We start from the raw sequence: 26,790 nt of genomic DNA, 5'->3' as shown, positions 1-26,790 counted from the left end.
CTTAGAAGCTCACAGAGGCAGGTGGCAACAGATGCTCACCTATGAGGATCCAGCCTCAGTGTGTCTGGGCAAACTGGATAACAAGGGATGGCAGGAAGTCAACCTCAGGGCTCATTCATCTGTTGACCCAGGCCAGTTAAGTTAACTGGCTATGCTGGGATTGGGGTTTTGGGGCCAGGAAGAATCCCCAACATTTTGTGCTCTCGACTCTGAGTCTTTGGTAAAGTCCCATTGGGAAATATTCCTTAGACCTCAAGGGGGTCCCTAGAGATAGTGGGTAGCAGGTTTGATGCCCCTAGGAACCAGGATACTGCAAGGGATCTGTCCCACAGGGACTGTGCTAGGGAGGGGGGAATTGAAGGTGAGGCACAAAGCAGGCTCCTTCCTGCCTGGGGGCTGTGCCAGGCCAGTACCCTTCCCCTTCAATCCCCAACCTGGATCCTAGAGCTCCCCACTATGATGTGCTTAGCAATGATCTTTTTTTGCCTTCTGCTCCCTCTGCTGGCCTATTCTGCCTGTTTCTGAGCTCTCTGGGGGGATAGCCATGTCTGGTTACCCTCTTCCTCACCCATGCAGTGCCTTTATGAAAATTAGAAAAGGTTCCCCTTGCTCAGAGCACAGTCTGGTGCCTTTCTGTAAATCATAACCTGCACAATGTACACGGCAGTCCTCTAGCACAGAGTAAGTGCTCAGCAAATGGGACTGAAGGAATGAATGAACAGTCTTCCATGTTTGGGAGAGACACAATTTCAAGGGTGTAATGTGATAATAAAAGTCACACCATGTGCCTCCGACAGGCTCTCAGTGAGCAAAAGGGGAAAACAGAGAATCTATCTGGGGGTAGGAAGTGGAGAAAAGCATTCACAAGCCCCTCTCTACTTCTTTGCTTAACGATCTCATTAGTAACTGCCAAAGAGTGAACATTTTGAAGGATCTCGCTCATTACAGCAGCTCCAAACTCTGCATTTAAAGATGGTAAATTAATTTTTTTAATGTACTACTTTTCTCCTTTCCTTCCCTCCAACCCTCCCTCTTGCTCTGGCAGGGAATTGTTTATGGGATGTGGCAGATTGTTACAAATGGGGGAAAGAAACATTTCCAAATTCCATGAGGGAAATGGCTCACAGATGCTGGTGGGGGCAGGGAAGGAACAGGTTTGTTAGAATCCAGAGATCCAGATGGGCTTGGAGGCAGGGAAGAGAGGAGAATGAAGCCACCCAGATGTGCAGAGGTGGCATCGCTCAGCTCCACGGGCCAAGAGCCTGCTGGCTCTCCCAGGCTTCAGTCTTCACTCTTAAACAACACTCAGATCCTTTGAGCCTACCACATCACCCTTAGAGCCCTCTGGCTGCTTTTATGGGGGCTGAGAGTTGCACTGAGGCAAGCATGAGATTGGGGTTAAGAACAAGTCCATGTTCAGACTCCTTCTTTAGTTCCCTCTAGCACAGGGACCTTGCACTGTGCTGCTGGTGGAACATTTATATACTACTGATGTCTGGGCTGCACCAGACAATAAAATTAGCATCTCTGGCCTTCTGTGACTTTATCAAGCTCCACAGTGGGATTCTATGGGCACTCAGAGTGGGGAACGTGACTACCCATCCTGTGGGTCTACTCAGGCTGGCCTCTTTGTTCTTTTTGGGTCAACCTCCTACTACTCTTATCTCTACTGCGTGGGCTTCAGGACCGCGCCTGGCCCAGGAACATGCTCTCTATTCATCCTCAGATCTCCATTTCCTACCCATGTGCAAGCCTGCTCTAAGCCTCCTCTTCAAAGAGGCTCTACAGAGCCTACAGAGCCTACAGAGCTCTCCCCTCACTCAAAGCTTTTGATATCTTTAGTCTGAAAAACACTCTTTTTATTTTTAATGCTGGGGAATGAACCTAAGGCCTTTGCACTGAGCTATACCCCAAGCCCATTTTTGAATTTTTTATTTTTTTAAATTTTGAGACAGGGTCTCACTACCTTGCCAAGATTGGGCCTCAACTTTGGATCTTCCTGCCTCAGACTCTCAGGGTTCTGGGATTATAGACACGCACCATCATGTCTGGCCAAGAACAGTCACTTCTGACCAAACTTTGTTTTGTCTTATTGTCTCATCATTCTGTAGCTTGCTATGTTCCTGACTGGAATCTGATGCCCTGACTGAACTCTGACCTCCTGCTCTGCTCTCTTTCTGGGGTCCTTCTTTCATATAATACTTGTGTGGACCTATAGCCTTGTCCTCTACCCTCCAGGAAGGGGTACAGCATTCCACATTTTTATATTACATTGCCTCTTGTTACTCAAGGGCATTAGGCCGGGTTCCATCCCCTGTATCAATTCATCCTCTTGCTGAGCGAGAAGCTGCTTCAGGTCAGTTGCATACTCTCACCATGTGAGAGCTGCTGGGTGAGAGCAGCAAAGTTTACTAAAATGAGGGTCCTGAATCTTCCTGAGATGTGCACTTCATGAACTGCAGGCCCAGAGAGGCTGTTCCAGGGACTGTCCAAGGCACTGGGTTGCTGTCCAGCGTGCTGATCAGGGGCTTGGATATCCTAGGGGACTGGGCTGGTATGTACTGGATAGACTGCCAATCATCACACGTCCAGCTCCTTCTTCAATGAGTCTTTTTCTACATAACACTAAATATTATTCTTTTAGTTTCTATCACCTTAATTCTTACAGCTCAAATTTACATTCAATTAATTTTCAGTTACTAGCCTCTGCTTGGTTGTACGTATATGTCTAGTGTCTCTCCTTCCTAAAGGGAACCCTTCTCCAATGACAGACAGACCTCTCCTTAAGGGCGGGATTTTGGTCTCTTCTGCTCTATCACAGGTTTCCTGAGGCATGGCAGGTGGCCAGCCCTCCTTGACACATGTAGGATCCCACCAAGGATCAGACAGGGGGCAGTAGACACACATTCCTCATTATAACAACAAGAGCAAGGACAAAATAGAGTGCGCTGCATGGGGAAGGGAGGGCTACCAGGTGTACTTACCTGGGTAGGGGTGGATGCCATTGGCAAATACAGCTTCTGCAGCGGGTTGCCCATTGGCCTGTGGGGGGAGGCCAGTGAAGCCATTCACCCCAATAGGGGATGGGATGCTAGGCACGGCTGGTGCGGTGATGCCTGGAGGGGTGCTGCCACCTGGTTTCAAGGACAGAGGGGTTGGAGAAAAGGGGAGGCAAGCAGAACAAAGATGAGAAAGCCAAAACACTGAACTTCACCATGCTAGCTCCAAGGGCCTGGGGATGGACTTGGACATCACCCACCGACTCAGTCTTATCTGTGAACTATGCCTCGGCTTATTCTACATAGACTGGTTTTGTCTGTCTCAGTTGAATCCATCTTCCAAGGGCAGAGTCTAGGGTCTATTTACCTTATAAAGACTTCGCTGGATGACTTTTTCTTGAATGTATAGCACACAGACTATTCTCAGTGCCTTTGAATTTACCCATACTCATCCCTCCTCCATTCATTTTCAATGGCTTTTGCCACTTCAGCCAGGTTAAGACTTGCTCATCCTTCTTTGACCCACAAAGGGCTAATATGCTTCCTTGAGAATTTTTTGCTGCCCAAATATAGAAGGTTCCCTTGCACTAAGGAAAAGAGGTCATTGCACAGTTCAGTGTCATTCCCATCTCATGCACAAACTAGACACCTAGGCCTGCTGCAATTAAGCATGAGTGGTATGGTCATAGTGACGAGAGTAAAGCTGGGGCCAGATGAAAACTGTTTTCCCTATTCCAGGTGGTAGAACACAAAATGTGGATGGTATGGTGATTGTACTGAGGCCCCAGAGGCTGGAAAGAGCCTTTTTCTTCATGTAAAAATCCAGGTGTCACCAAAGCTGGCCCATGGGCCAGACTCACCAGTGGCCCTGAAGTTGAAGACTAGAACAAGGAACATGGTAGTGCTCACGCTGGGCCCAGAAGGGGCACAGTGCTTCCTGGCTTTTAGCTGGGAAAAGAACAGCACTTGGACATCAAGAAGGTTGATGCCACAGACTGGACACCAAGGAAGCTTGGTGAATGAGAGCCTGGGTGTTGGATCAGTTCTTGGAACTAAAGTAGGTTTCCTCAGCTGTAACTCTAGGACATTGGGGCCCGATATTTCCTTGTCTGGGGGAACTGTCACATGCGTTGTAGAATGTATAGCAATATCCTTGGCTTCCACCACTGGATTTTAATAGCATCTCTCCCTCCCAGCTGTGACAAATAAAAATAACTCTGGACTATGCCAGATGTTCTAGGAGTGGGGAACAAAATGCTCTCATTGAGAATCATGGACTGCACAATACCCAAGCATAGTTTGTAATTAGGTTGTTCCTAACCCCTGCCTATTGGGATAACCCTGTGGTCCTAACAATTCATAGACAAACAACTTGCGAGAAATTTTCACCACCCTGAGTTTTATCATGGACAGAATGAGAGTTTTATCATGGACAGAATGATAACACATCTTACCTTTCCTTGGGTCATACAAAATTAGAACACTTTGAGACAAACTTCCAAGTAGGACAAGGCCTCTTGAGTCCAAACACCATGTACCCTTGCCCCAAAGAAAACCTACTGGTAGCTGAAATTAAGCCCTGCCCCAGGCCTGACCTGCAGAGGTATCTGCTGTCTCACCTGAGGTTGGGGTCATAGGTGCAGCCGCCAGGCCGTTCATGTTGAGGGCCGCCATCTGCTGCATCTGGGCGGCAGCGAAGGCAGCCATGGGGTTCAGGTAGCCACCTTGTGCGACTGATGCCATGAGGGCCGCTTGCTGCTGCATCAGCTGGGGCAGAGGGAGTGGAAAAAATATCACATGCTTCCAGGGGGCATCCCTCCCCACCAGGGGACTCAGCTCCTGGAGCCCACTTCCTGGGCCCTGAGCCCCAGGGACCTGAATAGTGCCTTGACCACCAGCCCGAGTCCTGATGCCACCCTCAGTCCTCTTTGGTCATCAGAGGCCGCTTTCTGGGGAGATGTCTGCATTCAAGAGTATTAGGGTCTTTCAGGCTCTAATGTTCTGGGGGATGAGGAAAGATGACTTGCTTTACGGGTAAGTCTTGTCATTTGAGGGCATATGATACCCAAAGTGCTATGGATATGTTGAATGAGCCTATGTGGCATTAACAGCATGGGCTCCCAAAAGGTCATGGAGTCTACTGGGTAGAAGAGACAGGAGAACCATGCATAGCATCTAGACACTGTTGGTTCTTCACCAAGGTGGATGTGGACCGGGGAGACTGTTGGAAGTGGCCAGAGCTGGACACTGCTGAAGAAAAATAGTGAGCTTGCAGGTTTAGAGTCAGAACCATAGGACACCTCAGTGCCACCATGTGGGGACTGTGATCAGCAGTGTGGAGGTAGCTCAGGAAGCTGCTGTCCTGGAAGTGGGCTCAACTGTGGAAGAAAGGTGAGCCAGAGGCAGGACCCAAGGGAAACACAGGGTAAGTATGAGTGTGAAGGGCTTTGGGTCATCTCCAGGATCCCTGCTAGGAGTGACCTGAAGGCCTGATGACACCCTTCCATGAGTGGGGTTGTGGGTGGCTGATGAGGACCAAACACCTGAACCTCCTCTTCCAAGGGCTCAGCATTGATGTGCTAAAGCAGAGGGGTGCTCAGGGCGGCCCATCTTGTTGCCCAGCCAGGGGCTTTCTCTCCAGCTTGTACCTTAAGAACCAGGAGAGCAGCCTACCTCCCCCAAACCCCAGATCCCTTCTGAGGTTACTCCTTGGGCTTATGTTTGGTTCTCTTCACTCCAGCGGACAGAGTGGTATTTTCCGTTATGATTATGTGTCCCTGTTCTGTGGGGATCTCTGAGGAGTGAGCTCCAGAGCCACCGCCCATCCCTGCCCCCACTTACTGCCTGAGCATAGGCGCCGTAAGCCCCGAAGGGGATGGCCATGGGGTTGAACATGCCCATCTGGCCAGCCATCTGCTGCATTCGCCGCATCGTGCGCTCCTTGTCAGTGTCGGCAAACTTGACCACCAGACTGGATGAAGCTCCCTGCAGCCAGGGCAGCATATGAGACCCACTGGGCTGAGCGCTCGACCCCCGTCCCCACCCCTCAGCTGTCAGTGTCGCTGGCCTAGGCCACCTGCACTCTGGGGAGCGTTATCCACAGGGATAGGTATCCAGTATCCGCACAGGTGTACGAGGCCTCAACCCCACCGTGGGCATTTTCTATCTGGGTGACCTCTGGGTAATTTCTTAACATCTCTGGGCCTCCATTCCTTTCCCGTCTCATTTGGAGGACGAGATCTCTGCCCTGACTGTGTCCGGGAGAGGAAGTCTCCTGAGTCGCCACTGCCCAGCTCCGCCGCAAGGCTGCACTCACCGGCATGGTCTGGCTGCCATGCAGAGCGTTGATCGCGGCTTGCGCTTCGGCGTGCGAGGAGTACTTCACGAAGGCACATCCTGCGGGGACAACACAGGCTGAGCCACCCGCGAGGACCCAGAGCGGGCTGGGACTGAGAGGCAGCGCGAGGGGGAAGAGTGAGCAGAGGTGAGAGGCGAAGACGTGAGACAGAGAACGAGAGACACAGACTCCGCGGCCCTGCAGTACTGAAAGCACCATAAGCCTCCCCAGCAGTCGGGACTTGGGTGTCTCGGCCTCCCCAGGGTGCGCCCCGTCGCCCACGCACCCTTGCTGTTGCCGTCCGGCCCGCGCAGGATGGTGCACTCCTCTATGTTCCCGAAGGCCTCGAAGAGGCGGCGCACGTCGTCCTCGGACTGCTGCTTATTGAGCATACCCACGAAGAGTTTTCTATCTTCTAGAACAAAATTAGGAGATGCTTACCCGGGCCACGGTCCGGACGGTACGGGAACAGGCCCTGGGGAAGGAGGGTAAGGCCGGAGCAGACAGCCGGGAGCAGGCGGAGGGGCGGGGCTCATAGCCGTGGGGGCGGGGCTCACAGCTGGGGGCGGGGCAGCGGTGAGGGGAGGAGCTGGGAGGAGGGGCGGAGCTCACAGCCGTGGGGGCGGGGCATCAATGGGAGAGGAGCTGGGCGAGGGGCGGGGCTCATAGCTGGGGGCGGGACACAGGAGGAAGGGAGGGGCGGAGCTTGTAGCTAGCGCTGGAGGATCAGCCTGAAAAGGTCCAGGGTTCAAAGCCTTAGGAGGTTTTTCGAGCAAGAGAAGCAGGGGAGCAGGGTGGGAGGATCTGGGGAGGGGAAGGGTCCAGAAAGTGGCAGGATAGGAGTGGGAAGGCGCAGGCACAGGAGCTGGTGAAGAAGGCAGTAGGTGGGCGCGGTGGGAACTGAGTGGCAGCGACCTGGTCTCCTACTGCCTAGGAGGCAGGCGGCACACAAGGAGCACAGGTCTTGATCTGGCCCATCTCCTAGGGACCTTGAAGGTCGTCTTGCTGCCCAGCTTTCTTTTCCTCTCTCCTCTTACGCACAGCTACCCTCAGGGGCCACAATAATTTGCAGTGTTTTTGCTTGCGTTAGTCCCTCTGCATGGAGAGCACTGTGGTCGCAAAGCTAAAATCTCCTCTTCTAAGTCTCAGTTTAAATACGGCCTTCTCACCAAAGTCCCCTGCTTCTTCTCCCTTGTTGTCTGCCCCAGTCCTCCAACTCTATACCCCTGGGTCCAAAGGACAGTAGCTTTGCCTGTGTGGTTGATCTGTCCCTGCTCCTCCCACCCCCAGGTCTGCTCTCTGTAAAAAGAGAGCAGGACTCTGCTATAGCAGCATTGGCTGGCACACAGTAGGTCCTCGCTGTGGAAAGAAATGACTGAATGAGACACGCCCATGCCCTTCCTAGGGAAACACCTTTCTCTGTCATTGTTACCTCCATCTGGACATGCAGTCCCTGGCTTGACTGTCCGACTTGTTCACATTGTAAGAATCAGCCCTGAGCACTTTAGGGGAGACTACTCCTGAGGGTGCCTCTGCAGACTCCATACACATGTGACAAGGGTCAACTGGCTTATTGACCCCACTTGTTGGCCGCTGGGCTGAGGGTGAGTGGCAGCCTGTACATGATTGCAGAAGGACATCCATCCCACATGCTCTTCCCTCCGTGCCATCTCCACCTCTGTTGGGACAGCAAATGAAGAATGGCAGGGGTGGTCCCAGGGACCTCTGAGGCTAGGATGTGAAAGGCAGCCTGCTGCCTCTCTCTTTGGGGTACATTTCCTCTGAGGAAGCCAGCTACTGTGCTGTGCAGACACACAATGATCCCATAGAGTCCACGGATGCCCCCAGCTGATGGCCAACATAAGTCACCAATCTGTGAGCAAATGACTTCCCAGATAACTTCAGCTCCCATCCACTAGTCTTCCACCTGAGGCCCAGACACCCTGAAGCAGAGATGGGGCTTCCATGCTGAGTGCTATGAATTCCTGACCCTCGGAATCTGTGAGCAACAGAAATTATTGTTTTACGTGGCTTGGTTTTGGGCTAAATTGATATGTAGTACAATAACTAGAACCAGATCCCAGTGATGAGTAGAGACTCACTAAATGTCCGTGGACTGGGAAATGACTGACACACAAACCAGTCCCCCCAAACTGCAGCTGGCTATGTATTTGTGGTTTCCTCTGAACTCAGGACCACTCAAGGACTCTGATGTCCCTGTGTACTCAGGGTGGTCAGTACCTCTCTCTTAGAGAGCCTTCACTGCCAGGAGAGTTCACATAGAGCTGGGGGCTCTTTTGGGGTCTGGAGCAAACCAGATCCAGTTGTCCTATGTCCTCCTCTGCAGAGAGCCCTGACCACTGCCCTGTGGACACCCCTTACCCCAGAGGTACTGAGCATAGGACACATTCCCAGTGATGAACTAGTGCTAGGTGCCTGCTCCTTGGGTAAGCCATGGGCACAGCGTCTGTTGTTACCAGTTCTGGGTCAGGGATCAGCTACCTGGCCTCCACCATAGCAGGGCTTCCACCAAAGCTCTACCTACCCCAGCCGGGGCTGCTACCCCTGGTTCGAGGTCACAGTAGAACGTTGAGGCACACCCCACCCCTTCTCAGGGCTCTGGGCCATGGCTCACCAACTCCAAGCTGTGGAGTAGGAGCAGTGGGGATAAGAAAATCAAAGGAATGGAAGGGGTGAAGTGAAGCAGGAGAGAAGGAGGTAAAATTAGGAGTGGAGAGGGAGAAGGCAGTGGCAAGAGACAGAAGGGAAACAAATTAGAGATAAAGAGGAAGGAGGAGATAGGCAGAAAGAAAGGAGACAGAGAAAAGGGTTGGGAACCCTTGGGCTTGCTTTCCAGGACAGCAGCATCATTTCACTTCAAGTGAAAAGAGGTCTCTCATTTCTTCAGTAGAGGATTGAAACTTCTCTGAGGCAAAGACCAGTGGGCCCTGCCACTAATCTTTGGTGCCTCTTAAAGGATCAGATTAAAGAGGATTTCCTGACAAACTACAAGGTGAGGACTTGCCCCTTGCTATTTCCTGGTCCTCTGCCTTAAAAATTCCATTTTGTCCCTTGGAAAGAAAAAGGCAGGGGAGAGAAGCATCTCCTCCACAGAGTCTGATTTAAATGCCAGGACGCAGCACTTCGCCTTCCCGCTCCTGACGTCTGAATGTATTCCTTTATTATCATTATGGCAGCTTTCTGATTGCATTAAAATTCATCCACACGTGCTTCTTACCAGCCTCTTCGCTTCGCCAGTTTTTTTTTCTTTTTGCTAATTCCTTCTCCCCTCCCCTGAAGTCTCTTTTAGCTATGCAATCCCCAGTTGTAGGTTTTCAGATCTTTCTAAATGAGTAGGGGGCCAAGCTCCCCCTTTCCTGTTCATCCCAATTTCCCCAGGGAAACCATCACTAGTCTGCCTTTCTGGCAGACTACAAGAAACCAAAGAAAGCTAATTGCACACACACTTTCTCAGGTATTCTCCATTCACTCCATCCTACGCAAGTGTTTCTTTCAGATGTGTTCAGTTTACACTCTTTTGTTTCCTCTTGGGTTTGGTGGGAGGGGTCGCAAGGCCTGTTCTACAGACTGTAAGCTCAAAGGATTCTGAGTTCTAGAGGGGACCTCCTGGGCGGTGCCCATGGTTCATACCCAGCTTCCTAACTGCTCCACAACCAGTTTTCTAGTTCTATAAAATAGGGACAGCTAGACCCTCCTTCCTGTGTGGTTGTTAGGTTCCAGGAGATACTTCAGATTTGACTATACCCGGCAAGCAGTAATAACAGGACAACTTCTCTATGCGGCAGGAACAGGAACTGGGTGCTGCGCCCCTTGTTTGCCCTACTCTGATTGACCAGGAAGCCCAGCCCTGCTGTGAGGGAGGGGACAGAGGTCACAGAGCAGAGAGGTGCCATAGGATCCACTTCTTGGGGGCACCTGGAACAATAAACTGGGTCATACTCAGGCTGTGGTTGACCACCCAATATAAATGAAATGTCCTAGTCTCCTACACCCTCCGCCTACCTCCATTCTGGTTATTTTCCCCAGGCACTGTCCCAAGCTCCGTCAGGTGATCAGTGGTCCCATTTAGCTGGCATCTTGGATTTGATGCCAACCTAGCAAGAGTCTCAGAGGCTGACTCGATCTCACCAGTGAGTGCTCGCCCTCCTTTAACGTAGACAAAGACCTTCACTTCTGAGATAGTTCCTGGCCACTGCTCAGCTGTCTAGGCTGAGGCCCCTGGGTAATGGAGAGGCTCTGGTGGTTTCCTCTTCAGGAAGCCCTCTGCCATTACCTCCCATGGCCAGTATGTAGGGGGTCTGCTGCTCCCCTGAGGAGGAGTTCAGACAGGTGCTGCTGGGACTGGCCAAGAGAGGCAAGGAGAGGAGAGGCTTCGGGGCTAGTGTGGAAATGGTCTGAGTCACCAAGATCCCAAAGGTGTGATGAGCAATGAGGCTGGCCCTGGAAGTCCAGCAGTCTCCTCTCAACACAGCTCAGATCAGGTACAGACAACCCTGTACCTCCCATCCTGCGGTCTTTACATGGACTTTTCCTGGGAGCGTTGTAGTCATTCAACAGGTGTTCATTGAGTACTTCCTCAGTGTCAGACTGCTCCAGGCTTTGACAGCAATAAACAGAAGGCCAAGCTGCTCACTGGAGCCAATATCCAGATAAGAAAGAGATGGGCCTTCCACAATAAACAAGTCCCCAAGCAAAACAAAGGCCAGTGGGTCTATCACAGAATGACCTTCAAGTATTGGTGTGCTCCCCAAGGAACAGCAAAACCAAAAGGTAGAGCTGGCAGGACCCTAGGTAATGCCAAGAGTCCCACACTTTTTATCTTGACTGCCCCTGACCTCTTGGATGTCTTAGATGCTGTGCTCTTGGATACTGTACTCTGTTCTACGAAAATGAGACTGCCAGTGGCGATGATAGTGCAGGAGCACCTGCAGCTCTGGAAGCAAGAGTGTGACTTTCTGCAGGGACGGGGCAACAGAAGGTGGGTGTCAGTCCCAACCCTGCCTACACCTAGAGTTTGACTCTGTGCCCATACTTGAGGGTGTGGGAAAAGCACCCAGCTGTGTCTCAGGTAAAGGCGTTTATAGCTACCTCAAAGTGGGTCTGGGCCAGAGTACCTGTCACCCTTGGATCTCCCATTTGGTGCTCCCCTAGCAGCATTTATTGAGCACTCACTGTGTGCCTGGGAGCATGAGGCCAAAGGGGTTCTTTGGGACCTTTGCTTTTGGATCATGGGGCTCAGAGTCCCTGCCATGGAGCTCCAGGTGTAAGAGAACAGATAGGACTGGTTGGTTACCATGTCCAGTAACTCTGGGCCACAGGCCAGAAGGGACTGACTTGGGGAGGCGCATGTGGCTCCACTTTGATGGCTTTCTGGAGGAGGAGGTATAATGTACAGAGTTTAAATGCTAGGCCCACAGCAGAGTTTGAGCAAAGGCTGAGAGATGGAGGGTTTCTGGCTGCTCTTGTCACCTACTCCCAAGGCCCTCCCTGTGGCAGGGCATGCAACAAGGGAACCCTGGAGGAGTGTGACTGCTTTCCTTCCCAACACATGTGTCTCCCATGTCTCTGGCTTCAGAGATCCTCTTTATAATCACAGAACCTCAATCTGACTTTGAGCTTTGGTTTCCTGACCTATAAAATGCATTTGGTGACACCTCCTGGGAAGCCATAGGTCTTCCGAAAAGACAGCTAGGTGCCAGAATCTCTGCCTCTCTGAGAGAGACAGAAAGATTCCTACGCTTATTTGTCTCAGGATGTCAGGGCAGAATGGTGATGGCTGGAGGGATTTGCATTTTAAAAAGAGAGCTTAGAAAACAGAAGTATCCTGTATCCGTGGTGGAACATCAAGATTAGGACCCCCCCCCAGGATATTTCAAGCTCTGTCTTAGCCCTTCCCCTCCCATCCCAGCCTCTTGGGGAACATCGTGCTTCTAGCTGCGCAGAGTGAGTGGCCCCTGAGGGGAGAAGGGGAGGGTGACAGCAGTGCCACTTGACTTGCCAAATGCCAGCATCCTGGTGCTAATGCTCAAATTCCAGTTTAATTTTCAAAATTTGATTCGCTCATTATCATCGGCACTAAACAATATTTTCTGCTTAAGGATAGATGGCTGCTAGGGCACCGTGGGCGAGTGTTCAGATGGTTAATGCCTTTTATTACTGCAATAGACTTTTACTATGCTCTTCCCTGCAGCTGCTGGGGGAGGGCTGGGGATGGGGACTGAGCTGGGAAGAACCCTGGAGCCAGGGCCTGGGGGAATAAATGGCTTTGAGGTCAGTGGCTGGTGAGTGGACTAAGGGGCTGCTGGGAGATGTGGAGATTCAGAGGAAGCAGTTCAGGAATGCAGAAAAGCTGCCAGACATTCATGATGATTTTGTCAGTGTTCCTGAGGCTTTTTTCCTACCCTAAAGTCTGGTTCTGGGGTAGGGAGAACAAGCAAGTGCTCAGAAATGTGAACATCCCGAGACCCTGCCCCTTAGCTGCTGAGCAGAGCCTGAGCCCCTACAGATTACACAGGGGTTTATTAGGCTGTGTGTTGGCTGCAGGGGTCTTGTAGATCCCAGGACCAGCTGATTGGTGTCTAAGGGCCCCAGAACTGAAACCAGGGGTGAAGGGTACGCTCTTCTTTATTTTCACCTGTGGGTCAGAGAGGCCCTTTCCTGGGAGGAGGATGGGGTAGATTGGACTGGAGAAGCTGGGCAAATCCATACAAGAAACAGGTCGTTTGTTAAATCTTGGTTCTGCCACTATCTGGCTGTGCAATCTTAGATGAGGCGTATCCCCTCCCTGGGCAAAGCTATGTGAGAGAAAGTGAGTTAAACTACATGAGCCTTTTAGCACAGTTCCTGCACAGAGTACATGCTCAATAAATGCCAGTTATAATCACTGTTATGGCCATTATTGCTGCTCATCCATAGGGATGCCAGCCAATGGGACAGCCCTGCCCAGTCCCCAGAGGTTTATGTCTAGTTTCCCTTTGCAATCACCCTGCCCATCTGGCAGCATCGCAGAGACTGCTAAAATGCTTCCCAGGCTCCTCCAGGAGCCCACCTGGATTGAGTCAGAACAAGAGACATTTCCCCCAAAGCTACCCTGAGCTTTGCTACAAGGTCCTTCCATGAATTCTCTCCGTCCAGACCAGTCAAGCATCCATGATTCCAAAGCTGGGACCAAACTGATTCACCTGAATCCATATCTGTGCAATTTTCAAGGTTGTCCTGGCCACCCACCCCCCAAATCCAGAGGCAACCTCCTTTCCAGCCCTATTTGAGCCATCTCACTGCCTCAGATGGGCAGCAGGCAGCCTCAGACCTGCCTTCCTGGCAGGAGGCAGTGGCAGACTAGGAGTCCACACTTTCCTCCCAGCAGCCTGTTAGCAGCAACCAATCAGTTGCCCATCCAGGATTGATGTTCACACTAGTGTCACAGGCCTGGGATTAGATCCCCCTACAGCTATTCATATAGCTGGTCATCCAGGTTGGTTTCCCTGCTAAAAAACAAGTCCCTGCAATAGGGACTGGTAGGGCATGGCCCAGACTTCAGGAGGCTCTCAGCATGAAGTGAACCCTCCCAACTTTTCGCCTGCTATGCTGTGCCTGAGCCTGAGCCCAAACCGGCAGCTGGGCTGGAGCTGCCTCCCGAGGATGAAAGCCTTCCTGCCTGGGAAGAGGCTGAAAGAGACATCAAACCAGATCAAAGGCTGCTGAGATAGGGATATGGGGTGGGGGCGCAATGGAATGCAAATGAAGACCCTGTGTACCCCTGGCCCCCCTGGGCGAGGCAGTGCCAGGCCTTGATCTGCTCTGTTCCCTCTGGGACTGGCGCTGTTTGATGTTGGGGTGGGAGGAGGCAGGAGCTGGAAAACCCGCATCCAGTCCCCCTCAGTTTCATTCCTTTTCGCTAGCTCTGCCCTCCCCATGCTTAGGATCTGCATCCATCCTCCCCGCCCTTTGGGTGGAGTGACCCAGTTGTGACAATCTCTTCTTCACAGTCTCCTATACAGACACTCACTAGACCCCTGCTATTTGCTGTCCCCACAGCTGCCAAGGGGCAAATTAGAGTCCGAAACAGAGTCTGTCTCCCCCGCTGCTGAAATCCACAGTGGCTCCCATCTCCCTCTGAGAATTAGCCCAAGTCTGCGTATGGCCTGTAAAAGGCTGCCCAGGCACACATGCTTCCCTTCCCACAGCTTCTCTCCTTCATGATGCCCATGTCCATTCCATTCATTGCCATATTCCTAGGGCTTAGAAGGCCTGATGTGTAGTAGATGCTCAAAAAATATTTATTGATGTGAATAAATATATTGGAGGTTAGGTTCGAACCTCTGGGAATCTTACATAAACCAGAAATGAATGTGCCCTGGAGATGAGTGGGTACCAGTCAATAGGGCAAGCACAGAGTCTGGAGTGATGAGCACTGTGAGCCCTGATGGGGCTCGGGGATAAAGAGGGATCTAAGAGGCTTGAGTTGGATCCTGTGGGACTCACAGACATAGTTCTAAGTAGGAGAGGCAGTGATGTGCATCCCGGCTAGAGTGCAAAAGCAGAAAGTGTGAAAAGATGTGCAGAGTGAGACAGCAACAATAATACACACAAGTGTAGACACACACACACACACACACACACACACACACACCCCTTCTCTGTTCTTCTACTCACTGGGCCTAAGCACCTGTCCTCAAGGCCTAAGACCTAGACCCTGACTTCTGTCCATTGGAAGCTTGGCCTGAGCCTCAGACTCTGGGTCCATTCTTGCCTGCAGCATCTTCTCTGCCTACAACATGCTCTTTGGGCTCAGTCTAGCTCTCTAATCCCCAGTACCCATTAGTCTTCTGTGACTCACTGGACTGTGCCCTCACCCCATCTCAATGTCACCCAGCCCTCATAAGCCTGCAGGATCTACCTCCAACATCACAGAGCCCCTGCTGCCCCAGGCCAGCCCTGCTCAGACCCATCAGTACCAGATCCCTCTTCCCCAGAGATGCTGCACTGCACTGCTCAGATGCTGCTGCTCTGACTCCCTCCAGGAAGCAGTTACAAAGCAGCAATAAGCATAAGGACGCTTTCTGTTTATCCACCAGTTACTGGAATCCAGGCACCAAGGCAGGTCCTCTAATAGAATAGTGGTATTTTCTGATTTCTCTTATACATGTGAAGAAACTGAGATACAGAGAAGTTAAGTATCTTTCCTAAGAATTCACAATCACCTTTGACAATGCCAAAGCTTACACCTAGGCAATCTGGACGAAGCTGACTGCCCAAGTGCCCCTTCTTCCCGAGGAAAAATGGTGGCAGCCAAAGTTCTGACTTCCTGCCCTCTCCACTTTTCCATTTCTGCACAGAAGACTGGCAAAAGGCCCAGTGACCACATTGCTTTTTGAGAGCCAGGGCTTTGGCTGAGAGCCTGGGAGGGGGAATGAGTGAGGCACCCATAACCTGCTGCTCAGCTCTAAGGAAGCAGGCTCACGGCCATTCCCAATTGCCAGATGTTGCCAGTTAGCCTTATAATCTGCCCACAACCTTGCCCACCCCTCTGCCCAAAGCTGGCTGTCTGGATGTGCTCTGGGTGCCCAAGAGGTAAATCTCTTTTTTCTGGACTCCAAAGGCCTTCTCTGCCCCCTGATCTGGACTAGAAGTCTGATCAGCTGGCATAATCCCCTGAAATTCAGTCCTTCTGTTACACCCTAAAGAGCTTCCTGGACCCTGGACTCTGCTCAGGGCAGAGGTGTGGGCTGCCTGCCCTCAGTATTTTGAGGGAGACAGAACTTGGGATCTGTTTACCACCTTCTAAGAGGTGGGAATGGTTTCTTTACCCTCATCTCTGGTGTTCTGAGAGGTAACATGTTGGTGTGAATACTGACTTGAGTCGGAGCTGAGCCTGGGGGTGTCAGTGCAGGTGAGGGGCCTCAGGCCATACCTAGGCCCTGCTTACTCTCTCTTTGTCCCGAGACCCTCCAGCTGAGAGCCTGTGTCAGGCCTCCTGTGGCAGCCTGGAATACCACAGTGGCTCTTATGCTGGTGTGGAGGTGTGCGGCTGTCTCTCCAGGTAACTGATTATACATTTGCTCTGCTATGTTATCCTTACCAGGCCCACGCACGCGACAGATAGCCTGGGGTTCTGTGGGGACCTCTCAGCAGCCGAACCCTGTTGTCTAATGGGGTTTCTGCCAGTGTCTGGCACATTCTCTAGCATTTTGCCCATCACGGGATAATTTATAGCATAATGGGGCCTTTTTTTCTTTTATATCACGCGGGAACATAAATTATGGCCAGTTTGTCCTCAGCTCTCAAGGAGATAGACAAAGCAGGGGTTCATTCCAGCTAGGAGGAGTTGCCGAGAGGGCTGCGCCGGGTCAGGGTGGTCCACAAGGGAGGAGTGAGCTAGAGGAAGAGAGACTAAGGGCTAGTGCCAAAAACCTTTCACTGCCAGGGCCAAGAATTGACTCCAGGTGGCTGTGAGTGCAGAGGAAGAAATAAGACACCCACTAGGAATGGTTTGTCTCCATTACTGTGGAGAAGGAGCTGGTTAGCTGAGCCCCTGTGAAGCAGTTGTTGCTGCCTTCAGTTGATGGAGTCATGACCTGTTTTGGCTGCAGGCTGACCCTCAGTGAGTGTCAGGTCCTCCCAGCTGTGGCCCAGCTTCCCACAGTCTTCCAGAGAGGGTGGACATGCAGGGTCTCCAAGTGTCCCTATCAAGGATAAAGCATAGCATGCCAGGGACCAGGGCAAACCACCTGCCCCTCTGAGCTACTGCCCATTTTTAACGTTGAGGAAAAGACCTTGCATCCTGTGAGCAAGGGACGTGTGAACAGCTTGCTGTCTGTTTTTCTGGGAAGGCACATATGTCTGTGTCTATGGAACTTGTCTAACTTGGGGGGAGCCACATGAATCAATGGCCTGGAAGCTGAAGCTCTTAAGTGCACCCCACACCCCTAGACACTGCTGAGAACCTCTGGGGACCCTGGGGGGGTGATCTTCAGAGGCTGCCTGGCCCCACCTCCCCCTGTACGTGTGTGTGTGTGTGTGTGTGTGTGTGTGTGTGTGTGTGTGTGTATGTGGTGGTGGGGGACTCCCTGAACACCCTGGCAGAAGCCCCATTGGCCTCCATGCATGACCAGGGTTGCAGTCCAGAGGAAGGGGTATCTTAGGAGTATCTTAGGTCTACTCGGGCCTGAGTTCCACTCCCTCCCTTACAGGACAGCTCTGAGGAGATTAGCAGCAGATCTTATAAGATGAAATTCTCAGCCCAGGTTGCTCTGAAGATAAATGGGAGTCTTCAAAATACAGATGCCCAGGGCTGGCCTCTGAGATGTAGGTTTGATTTGCCTGGAGTCCAGGCATCAGTATTTTGGGTTTTGAGAGCTAGTCAAATGATGCCACAGGCAGCCACGGCTGGAGAAGGCTATGATCGGTTTTCTTCAGGCTCCCATCTTGGGCTCTCCACCTGCCAAGTGTACTGCCCTGCAGTCTGCAGGGTTCTGGATTCTGTTGATTTCAGGAGGGATGGCAGCACCCACCTTCCATGCCTTGACACTCGAGCCTGGGCATCCCTTCCATTACTCACAGGAGTCATCCTGAAAGACTTTGTACTAATTTGGGGAGATAGAGGGGTGAGGAATTCTAGATTGGCAACCCCTCAGTGTTTTGCATGTCCCTACCCTTCTTTTTGTGTTCCTTTTCCCTCCACCCATCAAGCCAACCCTACTGAGAGAAGAAAGTCTTGGGCTCCTCTTGCATCAGTCCTGTGTTTTTCTTCATCTCCTATTTTGATCCAGCTACCCTAACTTTCTAGAAGTCACTTCCCTCTACCCCCATGGAACTTGGAGGCCCATGCTTAAGTACACAGTGTATTAACTCATGACTGATAATAGACTCCAGATAGACACCGAGATGGATGGACGGCAGACATGATTAATAATGGCTAGATATCTAGATTAAATGTTAGATGATAGATACATAGATGAGGGAAAAATGATTGCAGAAAGCAGATAGATTTATGATGGATGGCACTTTTAAATAGTGATAGGTAAATGTGGATGGATGGCTAGCCAAGATGTTCCTGAGGACTTTAGATAATGGGCTCTAAATGCAAAAGGTCAGAAAACTAGTCATGGCCACGCACACCTGCTGGGATACTGACTGTCAGAAGGACACTTCATCTGTTCAACACTCACTGTAAACCACAGTTCTTTTTTGTCTCGGGCCCTGAGGTTTTCTACTTCCTAGTGTGTTTGTCATCACCACAGGCTGCAATCGGGCTGCCTTACTGTGGACACCTGAAGGTTCTCTTGATTCTCCTGAACATGTGGTCAGGCCAAGACTACCTGCCAAGCCCTTACTATCCCTGAGGTAGACCTTCCTGGCTGTGGTGGGGAAAGCTTAGCCTAAGTGCTTGTTCCTCAAAGGCCAAGGCCATGGCCTCCAGCCTTACAGAGCAGCTTGCTCTTGGAGTGTGGTGTGCCTGACTCAGCCCCTGCAGTTGGATGGCAGGTGTCAGCCCATATGGTGTGCTCAGAGACCCATCCATTCATTTGCTCAGTCAAGGACCATGTCCTCAGAGAGGACAAGGATAGCTAATTTGTCTTGAGTTCTCACCATAGACCAAGCACTGCTCAAAATACTTTATAAGTGAGTACCCCTGTCTCCCCCACTTTAGAGATGAAGCAACTATGTCACAGAGAGGTTTGACAATTTACTAGAAGTCTTCAAGCTAATCAGTAGCAAAGCCTGGTGGTCTGGTACCCTCCAGGTGAAGGTAGTCCCCTTCCCTTTTTACCAGACTAGGTGGCCATGAGGCTTTGCTGAGCTCAGGAGATCAGGTAGCTCTACGGACAGTGTGATTTACATTATATCTGATAAGTAATGAGAGTCAGTTTCCTCTAGGGTGCAAACCATTTTGAAGGGTGGCATCATCCTATCTGCCAATGTTTGGCTTGCATTGCTAATGACATAAGACCCTGCACTTGTCATTTAAGGGAACTTCTGAAGCCTTTTGATTGGCAATATTGGGTTGGCATGAAGTTTGCTTTACAGAGTGACAGGAAGAGGATCTCCCACATCTCAGAAAACTGCACAACAGCTATGGGCTGCCCTGAATCCCTCCCGTCATTCACTGGTCAGTTGGTTGACAAACTATGTGCCAGGTGCTGTGTCTGGAGAGTTAAAAAAAAAATAATAAAAGACAGGGTCATTGTGGATAAGTGCTTCCAAAGTTGGGCTGAATGAGAGAGCCATGGAAGGGCAGAGTATGATGGAGATGCTAGGGTGAGAGGAGATGGGGGCCAGCAGAGGGGATGGTACACTGTTGAGTGTGGACAGTTTGCTAGGATGCACCATTGTCCTGGCTGAGGTGTGGCTCTGAGCTCAGGCATCCTGCCTCCCATCTGTGTGTGCAGCTCAAGAATCTGTTTGCAAGGACCTACTGCTCTGGGCTTTGAAGGAGGTGATTTGGGGTGACAAGCACTGCGGGGCCCCTCTGCAGGAAGTAAGTGCTCTGGAGGTGAACGGAGAGTGAACACTCAGGCTTGCTGACTGCTGCCCCCAGCTGGCCCTCCTCCTCTGCTGCAGCCAGACTTTTCCATCAGGAATGGTGTGGCTGCCCTCTTGCTTATCCCGACAGTCAGCCTGGTGCCAACTGGGAGTCCTCAACACTCCACCCACTTCTCACTACTGTGCTTCACTAGAACACGATCACATCCCCATTTGACAGTTCAACTGAATGAGGCTCAGAGAGGCTAAGAAAAAAGCAAAAGCTCAGACTCGCCAGTGGGATTGGAGCCAGGCATCTCCTGTCTTCTCCATCCCAGGCTATGGAGCAGTACTCGCACATGCCTGGAATTCCTTTGTTGGCACAAGAAGGGAAGCCAAAGAGGGCGGGCTGGCTGGGTGGGGTGGGGGGCATGTAGTAATGACAGGATGCCCAGTGGGGCAGGGGTATGGTATACATATGTGCAGCAGGCAAGGCACTACCCAATCCCAGTATGGGCTTAGAGTAAGGAAGAAGAGGCTGAAGAGGCTGATGGAAAAAGGCTCTGGGGAAGAGAAACCCGGGTCCTTCCTGGGGGCAGACAGAGTGTTCCTTTCCTGCACTCATCCTCCTCTCCATGGCAAACAGCTCCATGGTCTAGGACGATGGTGTCAACCTGAACTCAGTCTCAGGCACCTCCAGCTTTGTCAGCTGACTGCATCAGAAATGCTTCATAAGCAGGCATATGTGACTATTTTTTCAAATGCATATAGATGCTGATGTGATTTAAAAAGTACAAATCCATTTGAAAGCACTACCGAATTCAAGGTAGCTTTTTGTCATTTTTGCATTCTCTCAAACAATGGGTACTCAAAGTATAACATCTGTCAAGGGGGGTGCTGATGCATTTTTTATGTTAAATATGGTTCCTTAACCTTGAGATGTCTGGGAATACTGAACCAGGGAGGACAGTGGGAGCTAGCGAGGAGCAAGTACTGCAGCCCAGTGAATCCTAGGCTGGGCTCAGCTCACTGTAAAAGCACAGCATTACCCATCTAGAAGCAGGGCCATGGAGGGGCAGAGGCCAGCCGCCATACACGGCTAATAAACTGGCCACTAGCCCTGGTCTCCACTCACCATGACCAGGCCATTTCTGCTGTTCTCTAACTCGAACTTTAAGATAACCCTTTGATGTGGGCACAGTGATAATAACTAGGGCAGCAAGGGTGACTGTGTCCTGCAAGTTTCCAGTTAACAACTGTGAGTCAGCATCTCTACTGGTGGGGATGGGAGCTTTGTGTCTTTTCAGGGTGAAGAGGACCTGGATCTGTGCCTGCCACAGAGTGTAAGCTGCGTAAGCACTGTTGGAATGAAGAGCAACAGTAGCACGCAGACTGGAGAGTAGTGTATTCTCAGCAAGCTCTAGGTCGGGAAGGGAGCCAGGCCCCACACCTGCAGCACTCTCTGCCCCATACCCTGGTGTGATCAGGATCCATCTTCAGCGAAGAAGAAATAGAAGTTTGGGCTTAGCAGCTAGGCTCTTGAATTTGGTTTCCCACTGTCTGTGACCAGCTCTGGGACTGGGGCTGGGGCTCAGACTGGTCTCACCGCCAGCCTTAAACTGGCCGGATGACCTGGATCCCTTTGACTGACTGGAAGCTGCTCACAGGGTGGTTACCTTTCCTCACAAAGCTCTTCTATCCTTCCACACTGAGGACATCCTTCCTAGTCTCCAGGGTCCACATGGGTCCTCTAGATACCCAGTGTGGCCAGTTCTATTCAGACTGCACCCACAATCAGATCCAGCATTCTTCTTAGCCCCTCCCTAAAATAGACCAGTCCCTTATACTAGCACAGTGAGTCTTTATGTTCCCTGTTGCAGTCTGAATGCTTGTGTTCTCCCAAGATTCATACACTGAAGTCCTAACCCAAAGGTGATAGCAATAGAGAGCTTTGCAGGCCATTAGGTTACTAGGGCGGAGCCCTTTGAATAGACCCAGTGCCCTTATAAAAGAGGCCTGAAGGGGCTTTTTTCTCCTTTTTCCAGTGAATGAGGTTATCAGGCATCAAATCCTGCTGGCACAGTGACCTTGGGCTTATCAGACTCCATTAGGAGAGATAAATTTCCATTGTTTATGAATGGGGCCGTTTATGGTATTTTGTTATAGTAGTTGAAAAAGCATAAGATGCTTCTACAGAACTTTGTTGGTTCCATGACAGACACTAAGTGAATGAGGATTTCTTTCCAGGACAGGTAAATTTTAATGAGGGTTTACAAAGTTTTCATTGAAAGAGATGGAGGTTTACAGGGATGTATCGCCCCTGTGTCACTGATGGGGAAAAAGATGTGAAATGACACGGGAACCTCAGAACCACCCAAAGAAGAGCCCACCCAGTCTGCCTTCAACTGGGCTGTATATAGAGAGCTCAGGCTGCCTAAGAGAACCTGCCTGACTTTGCTTCCTGCCACCGGAAGTAACCTACATGAGCTAAGTACTTAGCACAGTCCCTGGGATGGAGAAAAGTTGCTGAGGTTATTAGTACTGCCTAATGATATTTACATCGATTAACAGAATTTAATGCAATCACGAATGCCACAATCCCAAGAAAATAATGAAGAAATCCATTACAAAGTCATAAGGTAACTAAGTCGATACAGTAATAACTTGATCCTGTGTTAGCAATAATTTCATCTTCTGCTTCAAGGCAGTTTTACAGTGCACACTGTTTCTGGACACTTTTATAAATTTCACCTTTGTTTAAGATAATTAATTAAGAAAATAAAAAAATGCTGCTGGTATTTTATATAGTAAATTAGTCATTAGTCTAAACTGGCAGGCTGTAATAAAACTTATTAAGATGGATGTGCTGGGATTTCTAACTTCTCTTCAAGTGGCATGCAACTCTCTCACTGGTAAAGTTCAGAAGCTGCATGGTGGCAGTGGCTCAGATGGACAAACAGGACCAGCATAGTCCCACAAAGTATGGTTAGGGAAAGGGACAGGCTGGACATCCAGCCACAAGTTTTCTGGGTTCATGGGGACCCCTGTGGGTCTAGCACACTCTGCCTCAGGTTCCTTTGGGCGCTGTTAGTCTCCGAGGACTGCCATACTGGTATCACACCTGGGTGGCTTAAAGCAACAGAAAGCCTTTCTCTTATGGTTCTGGAGGCTGCAAGTCTGAGATCCAGGAGTCTGCAGGGCTGTATTGTCTCTCAGCCTCTAGGGGAGGGTCTTTCCTGGCCTCTTTCTCACTTCTGACATTTGCCGTGATTCTTGGCTTTCGCTAGCTTGCACTGGCATCATGTCACTGTGTTCCATTGTCATGGAATACTTTCCCTGTACACTTGGTGTCTGCATCCAAGTTTCCTTTCTCTTCTAGGGGAAACATTTATATTGGGCCCATTCGAATTCTGCATGACTTCATTTTAAGTTGGTTACATCTTAAAAGATCCTATTTTCAAATAATGTCATGAATTTACTATAGGCACTAAGGGCTGCATGATCACTGCCCTTACTCCTCCAAAAGGGAAGGAGTAGATGAAGTCACATGGAGTACCAGTGCCTGCCAGATGGGCTGCATAACAGGAGCTGGCTATTGAAATACAAGGTTTCTCAAGAGGTAGTGGATGGACTAGAGGGGCTAGTGGATCCTGGTAAGGGTCAGCATCATTTCATATCTCTGAGTGTTTCCCTGCAGAAAGAGTTCATAGCTTCCAACAGATTTTTACAAAGGTCTGGGACAGCAAAGGGTACTTATTCAGTTACCAAGTGAAACACAAGGGAGTAAAGGAGGGAAGGGTCACACAGACTGACTTACTGACCTCCTAGATACACAGTTGTACAACTTTTCTGGAAATCTTTTAATAGCTTCCATCCCATCAGGAATACAGATTATGAGGCACTGGAAAGGAAGATGTTGAATCTGCACTTCTGCCCCACAGCGGGGAGTACAGGGCAGGCCAGAGATCCCTCTGGTTTTGCATCTCAAATGAGATCTTAGTTGAGGAGATGTTATAAGAGTCTGACTCTCTCATCCAGCATCTCATCCTCCAGACCAGCTATGGGTCTTCAGAAAATTTAAGATTAGCTTCTGTTCTCCATTCCATAGGGTCTTTGATAAAAATACCCAAACACTAAGAGGGCGGCAAACACCAAGGCCATGATCACAGAAGTCACTATGGACCTCCCTCCCTGCACATCCAGTCTGGAGTTACCTGGGCAACTCTGCCATCTGCCCCTGCTAGGCTATACGATGTCAGATTAGACCCTGCTCTCTGTGCATACATAGGGCACCCACTTACCAAAACAGACACTCAGTTCCCTTGATCCAGCTCATGCTGGGCAAATCATAGTAGCTCATGTTTCCCTCAACTGCTTTTAAGCCACTAGGATGACAAATGTATTCTAGAACTTTGCCTAAGGATGTCTTTCCAGGCTGCCAAACATTGGAGTTCAGCCCCTTCACCTTTTAAAGCTTGTTAGCTTTGTCCATTTCTGAGCTCCACGATACCACAATGTGACCCCTAGCATTCTGAGGACCATGTGCTTGTTCTATTCGTCCTCTAGGCACTGTGACTCAGAGCTTGCTAATTTATGGGACTACAAGGGATCATCTTGCCTTGTTTGGATGCTAATTCTCTTTTTGCAGTTTTATCTACATTTCCCATTCTTAAGACCAATGTTGACAAAAATGAAAAAAGCTGCACAAGTAAAATGCTTCGCTTTCACATGGATATCACTTTAGAGCTTGCTTTCCCAGCAGATATAATTGATGGGCCTCAGGTAGGAAGACATTCAATACACACTCCAAGGGCAATCCTCAGGCCTGTCGGTGACATCTGTCTAGGACATGAAGGTGAGGAACAGCACTCTTTCTGTCTCTGTAGCTCTGATTTAAAAGCAAGGAACAGGTATTTTCCCATGATGGGCCCACCTTCCTCCAGGAGGGAGTGCCCTGAAAAAGGACTGGTCCTTGGGATGTCTCCTGAATGCTGTCTTAGCTCATCCCAGATCTCTACTCAAGAGTTTTAGATTATATCAGTATTCAGTCTGCTAGTCAGAAATATACTACAGCTGTCATTTCACAAAAGAGGAAACTGAGGCCCATGAGAAGCTCACTCCCAGTCTTGCAGTTAGTAGTGGGGGAATATGACCTACTTACACCTCCACCGGAAATCCTGGGCTATGCCGAGGGAATCCTCCACACACAGCACCAGACCAGGACATATAGTTGTCAATTTTTCCCCAAGGTTTCTCCCTGCTAGCACTAGGCTGTGGAGTAGGAGCCTGGGCTTGGGGTCACAGCCTGCCCTCTGTCCTTATTCATCACTGGAGAGCTGTGAGCCCCCGCCGCCCTGTAATGTCACTGTCCTGAGTATTTGACATTTTTGCAAATGAAAGAGTGTGAGATTTCTGTGTCCTGCTCACTTAGGGCAGAGCCTTGCAGAAGCTCTGAGGCACCATCAGCCTCTTTGTTCCCCATGGTCTTTCTGTCACCTCCTCCCTTATAGGAACCCTTTGGTCACTTGGGGCACCCATGGACACACCCACATCTTGGCTTTGCACTAGGCTGTTTGGTTTATTTGCCTTTGATGTGAGTGACCACATAGTGGGTTGTCCAAACTGTAACCTTTGTTAGACTGAAAGTGACATTATAAATAATCATCACAGGGCAACAGGCAACTCAGACCATGCATGGCACAATGACTTCTGGGCGTCCTAGTTTTGTACTGCTGTCCTCCCCTTGCTGCTGGTCACCCTCTCCCTCTAGAAAGCTTATCTAATGATCTACCCTGCCACCTACACGGATACCCACCCAGGGCACAGCAGCATCTTGCACTTTCCTGCTTCCTAAGGGAGGCTGTTGGACTGTCTGAATGGGCAGGGTGAGAGAGCTCTGGGGCTGGTTTAGTCAGTGGTGAGCAGGAGAGGACTAAATCATGGATAACAATGTCCCCTCCAGGCTTTTTCTACGCAGGCACCTGGACTGGACAGTAAAAAACACAGTGGACTAAGACGAGGTTATGCAAGAAGCTCAGACCTGCAACCAGAAGGCAATTAGGGAGATATGTATTGTGGGGGGATTGGAAAAGGGTAGCAGGGGAAATCAAAGGCCAGGCAACCAAGTGAGGCCGGGAGGCCACGGCAGAGGCAGCTGGAAGGAATAGGATAATTATAGGAGTTCTTTCCCTCCCTGTCCTGCTCTTTTGCCCATCATGTTCACACAACAGATCATCTGTGAGATGTAGCACCTGGCTGGGATTGGGACGCCCCTACCCACCAGCTGTCAGGGGTTTTAAGTCCACCATTAAGCTTCATCTCTTTGTGGTAAGCGCTGCTGTTTTCAACATTCTCTTTTAAAATGCAAAATCACTTTGTCCCAGAATCAACCTCTCACATTTCCACCTGCATTCCTGTATCACAGCATTTCCTCCTGCTGGCAGCTGCCTCTGAGCACCTGACAAAAAGCGTACCGTTCTCCCCACAGGGTGGTGGTGGGGTCCTCTTAGACAGCCAACTCCTGCTTCTGTCTGAAACATGCCATCCTTCTCTTGTCTCTTTTGTAAAGATAAAATTTGCAACAGTGATACTTATGAATCTTGAGCGCATAATTTAGTAAGTTTTGACAAATGTGGACGGGAACACCCCTATGAAGATACAGAATGTTTATTTCTTCCCGGAAAGTTCTCTGGTGATCTTTTCCAGGCAGTATCCCAGCTCCCTCCATGGCACCCAATCTCTATACTTTTCTCACTGTTGTTTCATTTTGCCTGTTCTAAACCTTCATTTGTTAATCTACTGGTGTGTAACTGACTTCTTTCACTTAGAATAGCATCTGGAAGATTCAGTCATATTTCCTGGACCATCGAAGGGACCAGATGCCAGACCCTGGGCCTTCTGCCTCATCCGGACTGGATATGCAGGGAGGGAGGTCCGTAGTGACTTCTGTGATCATGGACTTGGTGTTTG

At 50.3% G+C, this 26,790-nt stretch overlaps 1 protein-coding gene across 50 annotated transcripts in view; it reads right to left on the bottom strand.

Annotated features, from left to right (window-relative positions):
* Celf4 (CUGBP Elav-like family member 4) overlaps positions 1-26,790 on the bottom strand; it is a 286,507-nt gene that overhangs the window by 21,688 nt on the left and 238,029 nt on the right. For 27 of the 50 annotated variants that reach the window (XR_010041570.1, XR_010041571.1, XM_063232055.1 and 24 more), the window contains exons 4-8: positions 6,623-6,751; positions 6,316-6,395; positions 5,841-5,984; positions 4,619-4,766; positions 2,985-3,134 (exon numbers count right to left, since the gene is read on the bottom strand). Coding sequence is in view for 48 of the 50 variants with exons in the window: in XM_063232055.1 (XP_063088125.1) it covers positions 2,985-3,134; positions 4,619-4,766; positions 5,841-5,984; positions 6,316-6,395; positions 6,623-6,751 (651 nt within the window). In the remaining 2 variants the exon portion in view is untranslated. The remainder of the gene's footprint in view (positions 1-2,984; positions 3,135-4,618; positions 4,767-5,840; positions 5,985-6,315; positions 6,396-6,622; positions 6,752-26,790) is intronic. The other 23 variants (XM_063232057.1, XM_063232058.1, XM_063232060.1 and 20 more) reach the window with 1 other exon arrangement.

This window comes from Cavia porcellus, unplaced genomic scaffold (assembly GCF_034190915.1).
Source record: "Cavia porcellus strain 051 isolate PalLab524CR breed Dunkin Hartley unplaced genomic scaffold, mCavPor4.1 scaffold_20, whole genome shotgun sequence".
Classification (NCBI taxonomy): domain Eukaryota; kingdom Metazoa; phylum Chordata; class Mammalia; order Rodentia; family Caviidae; genus Cavia; species Cavia porcellus.
This window is presented reverse-complemented; position numbering and strand designations above follow the sequence as displayed.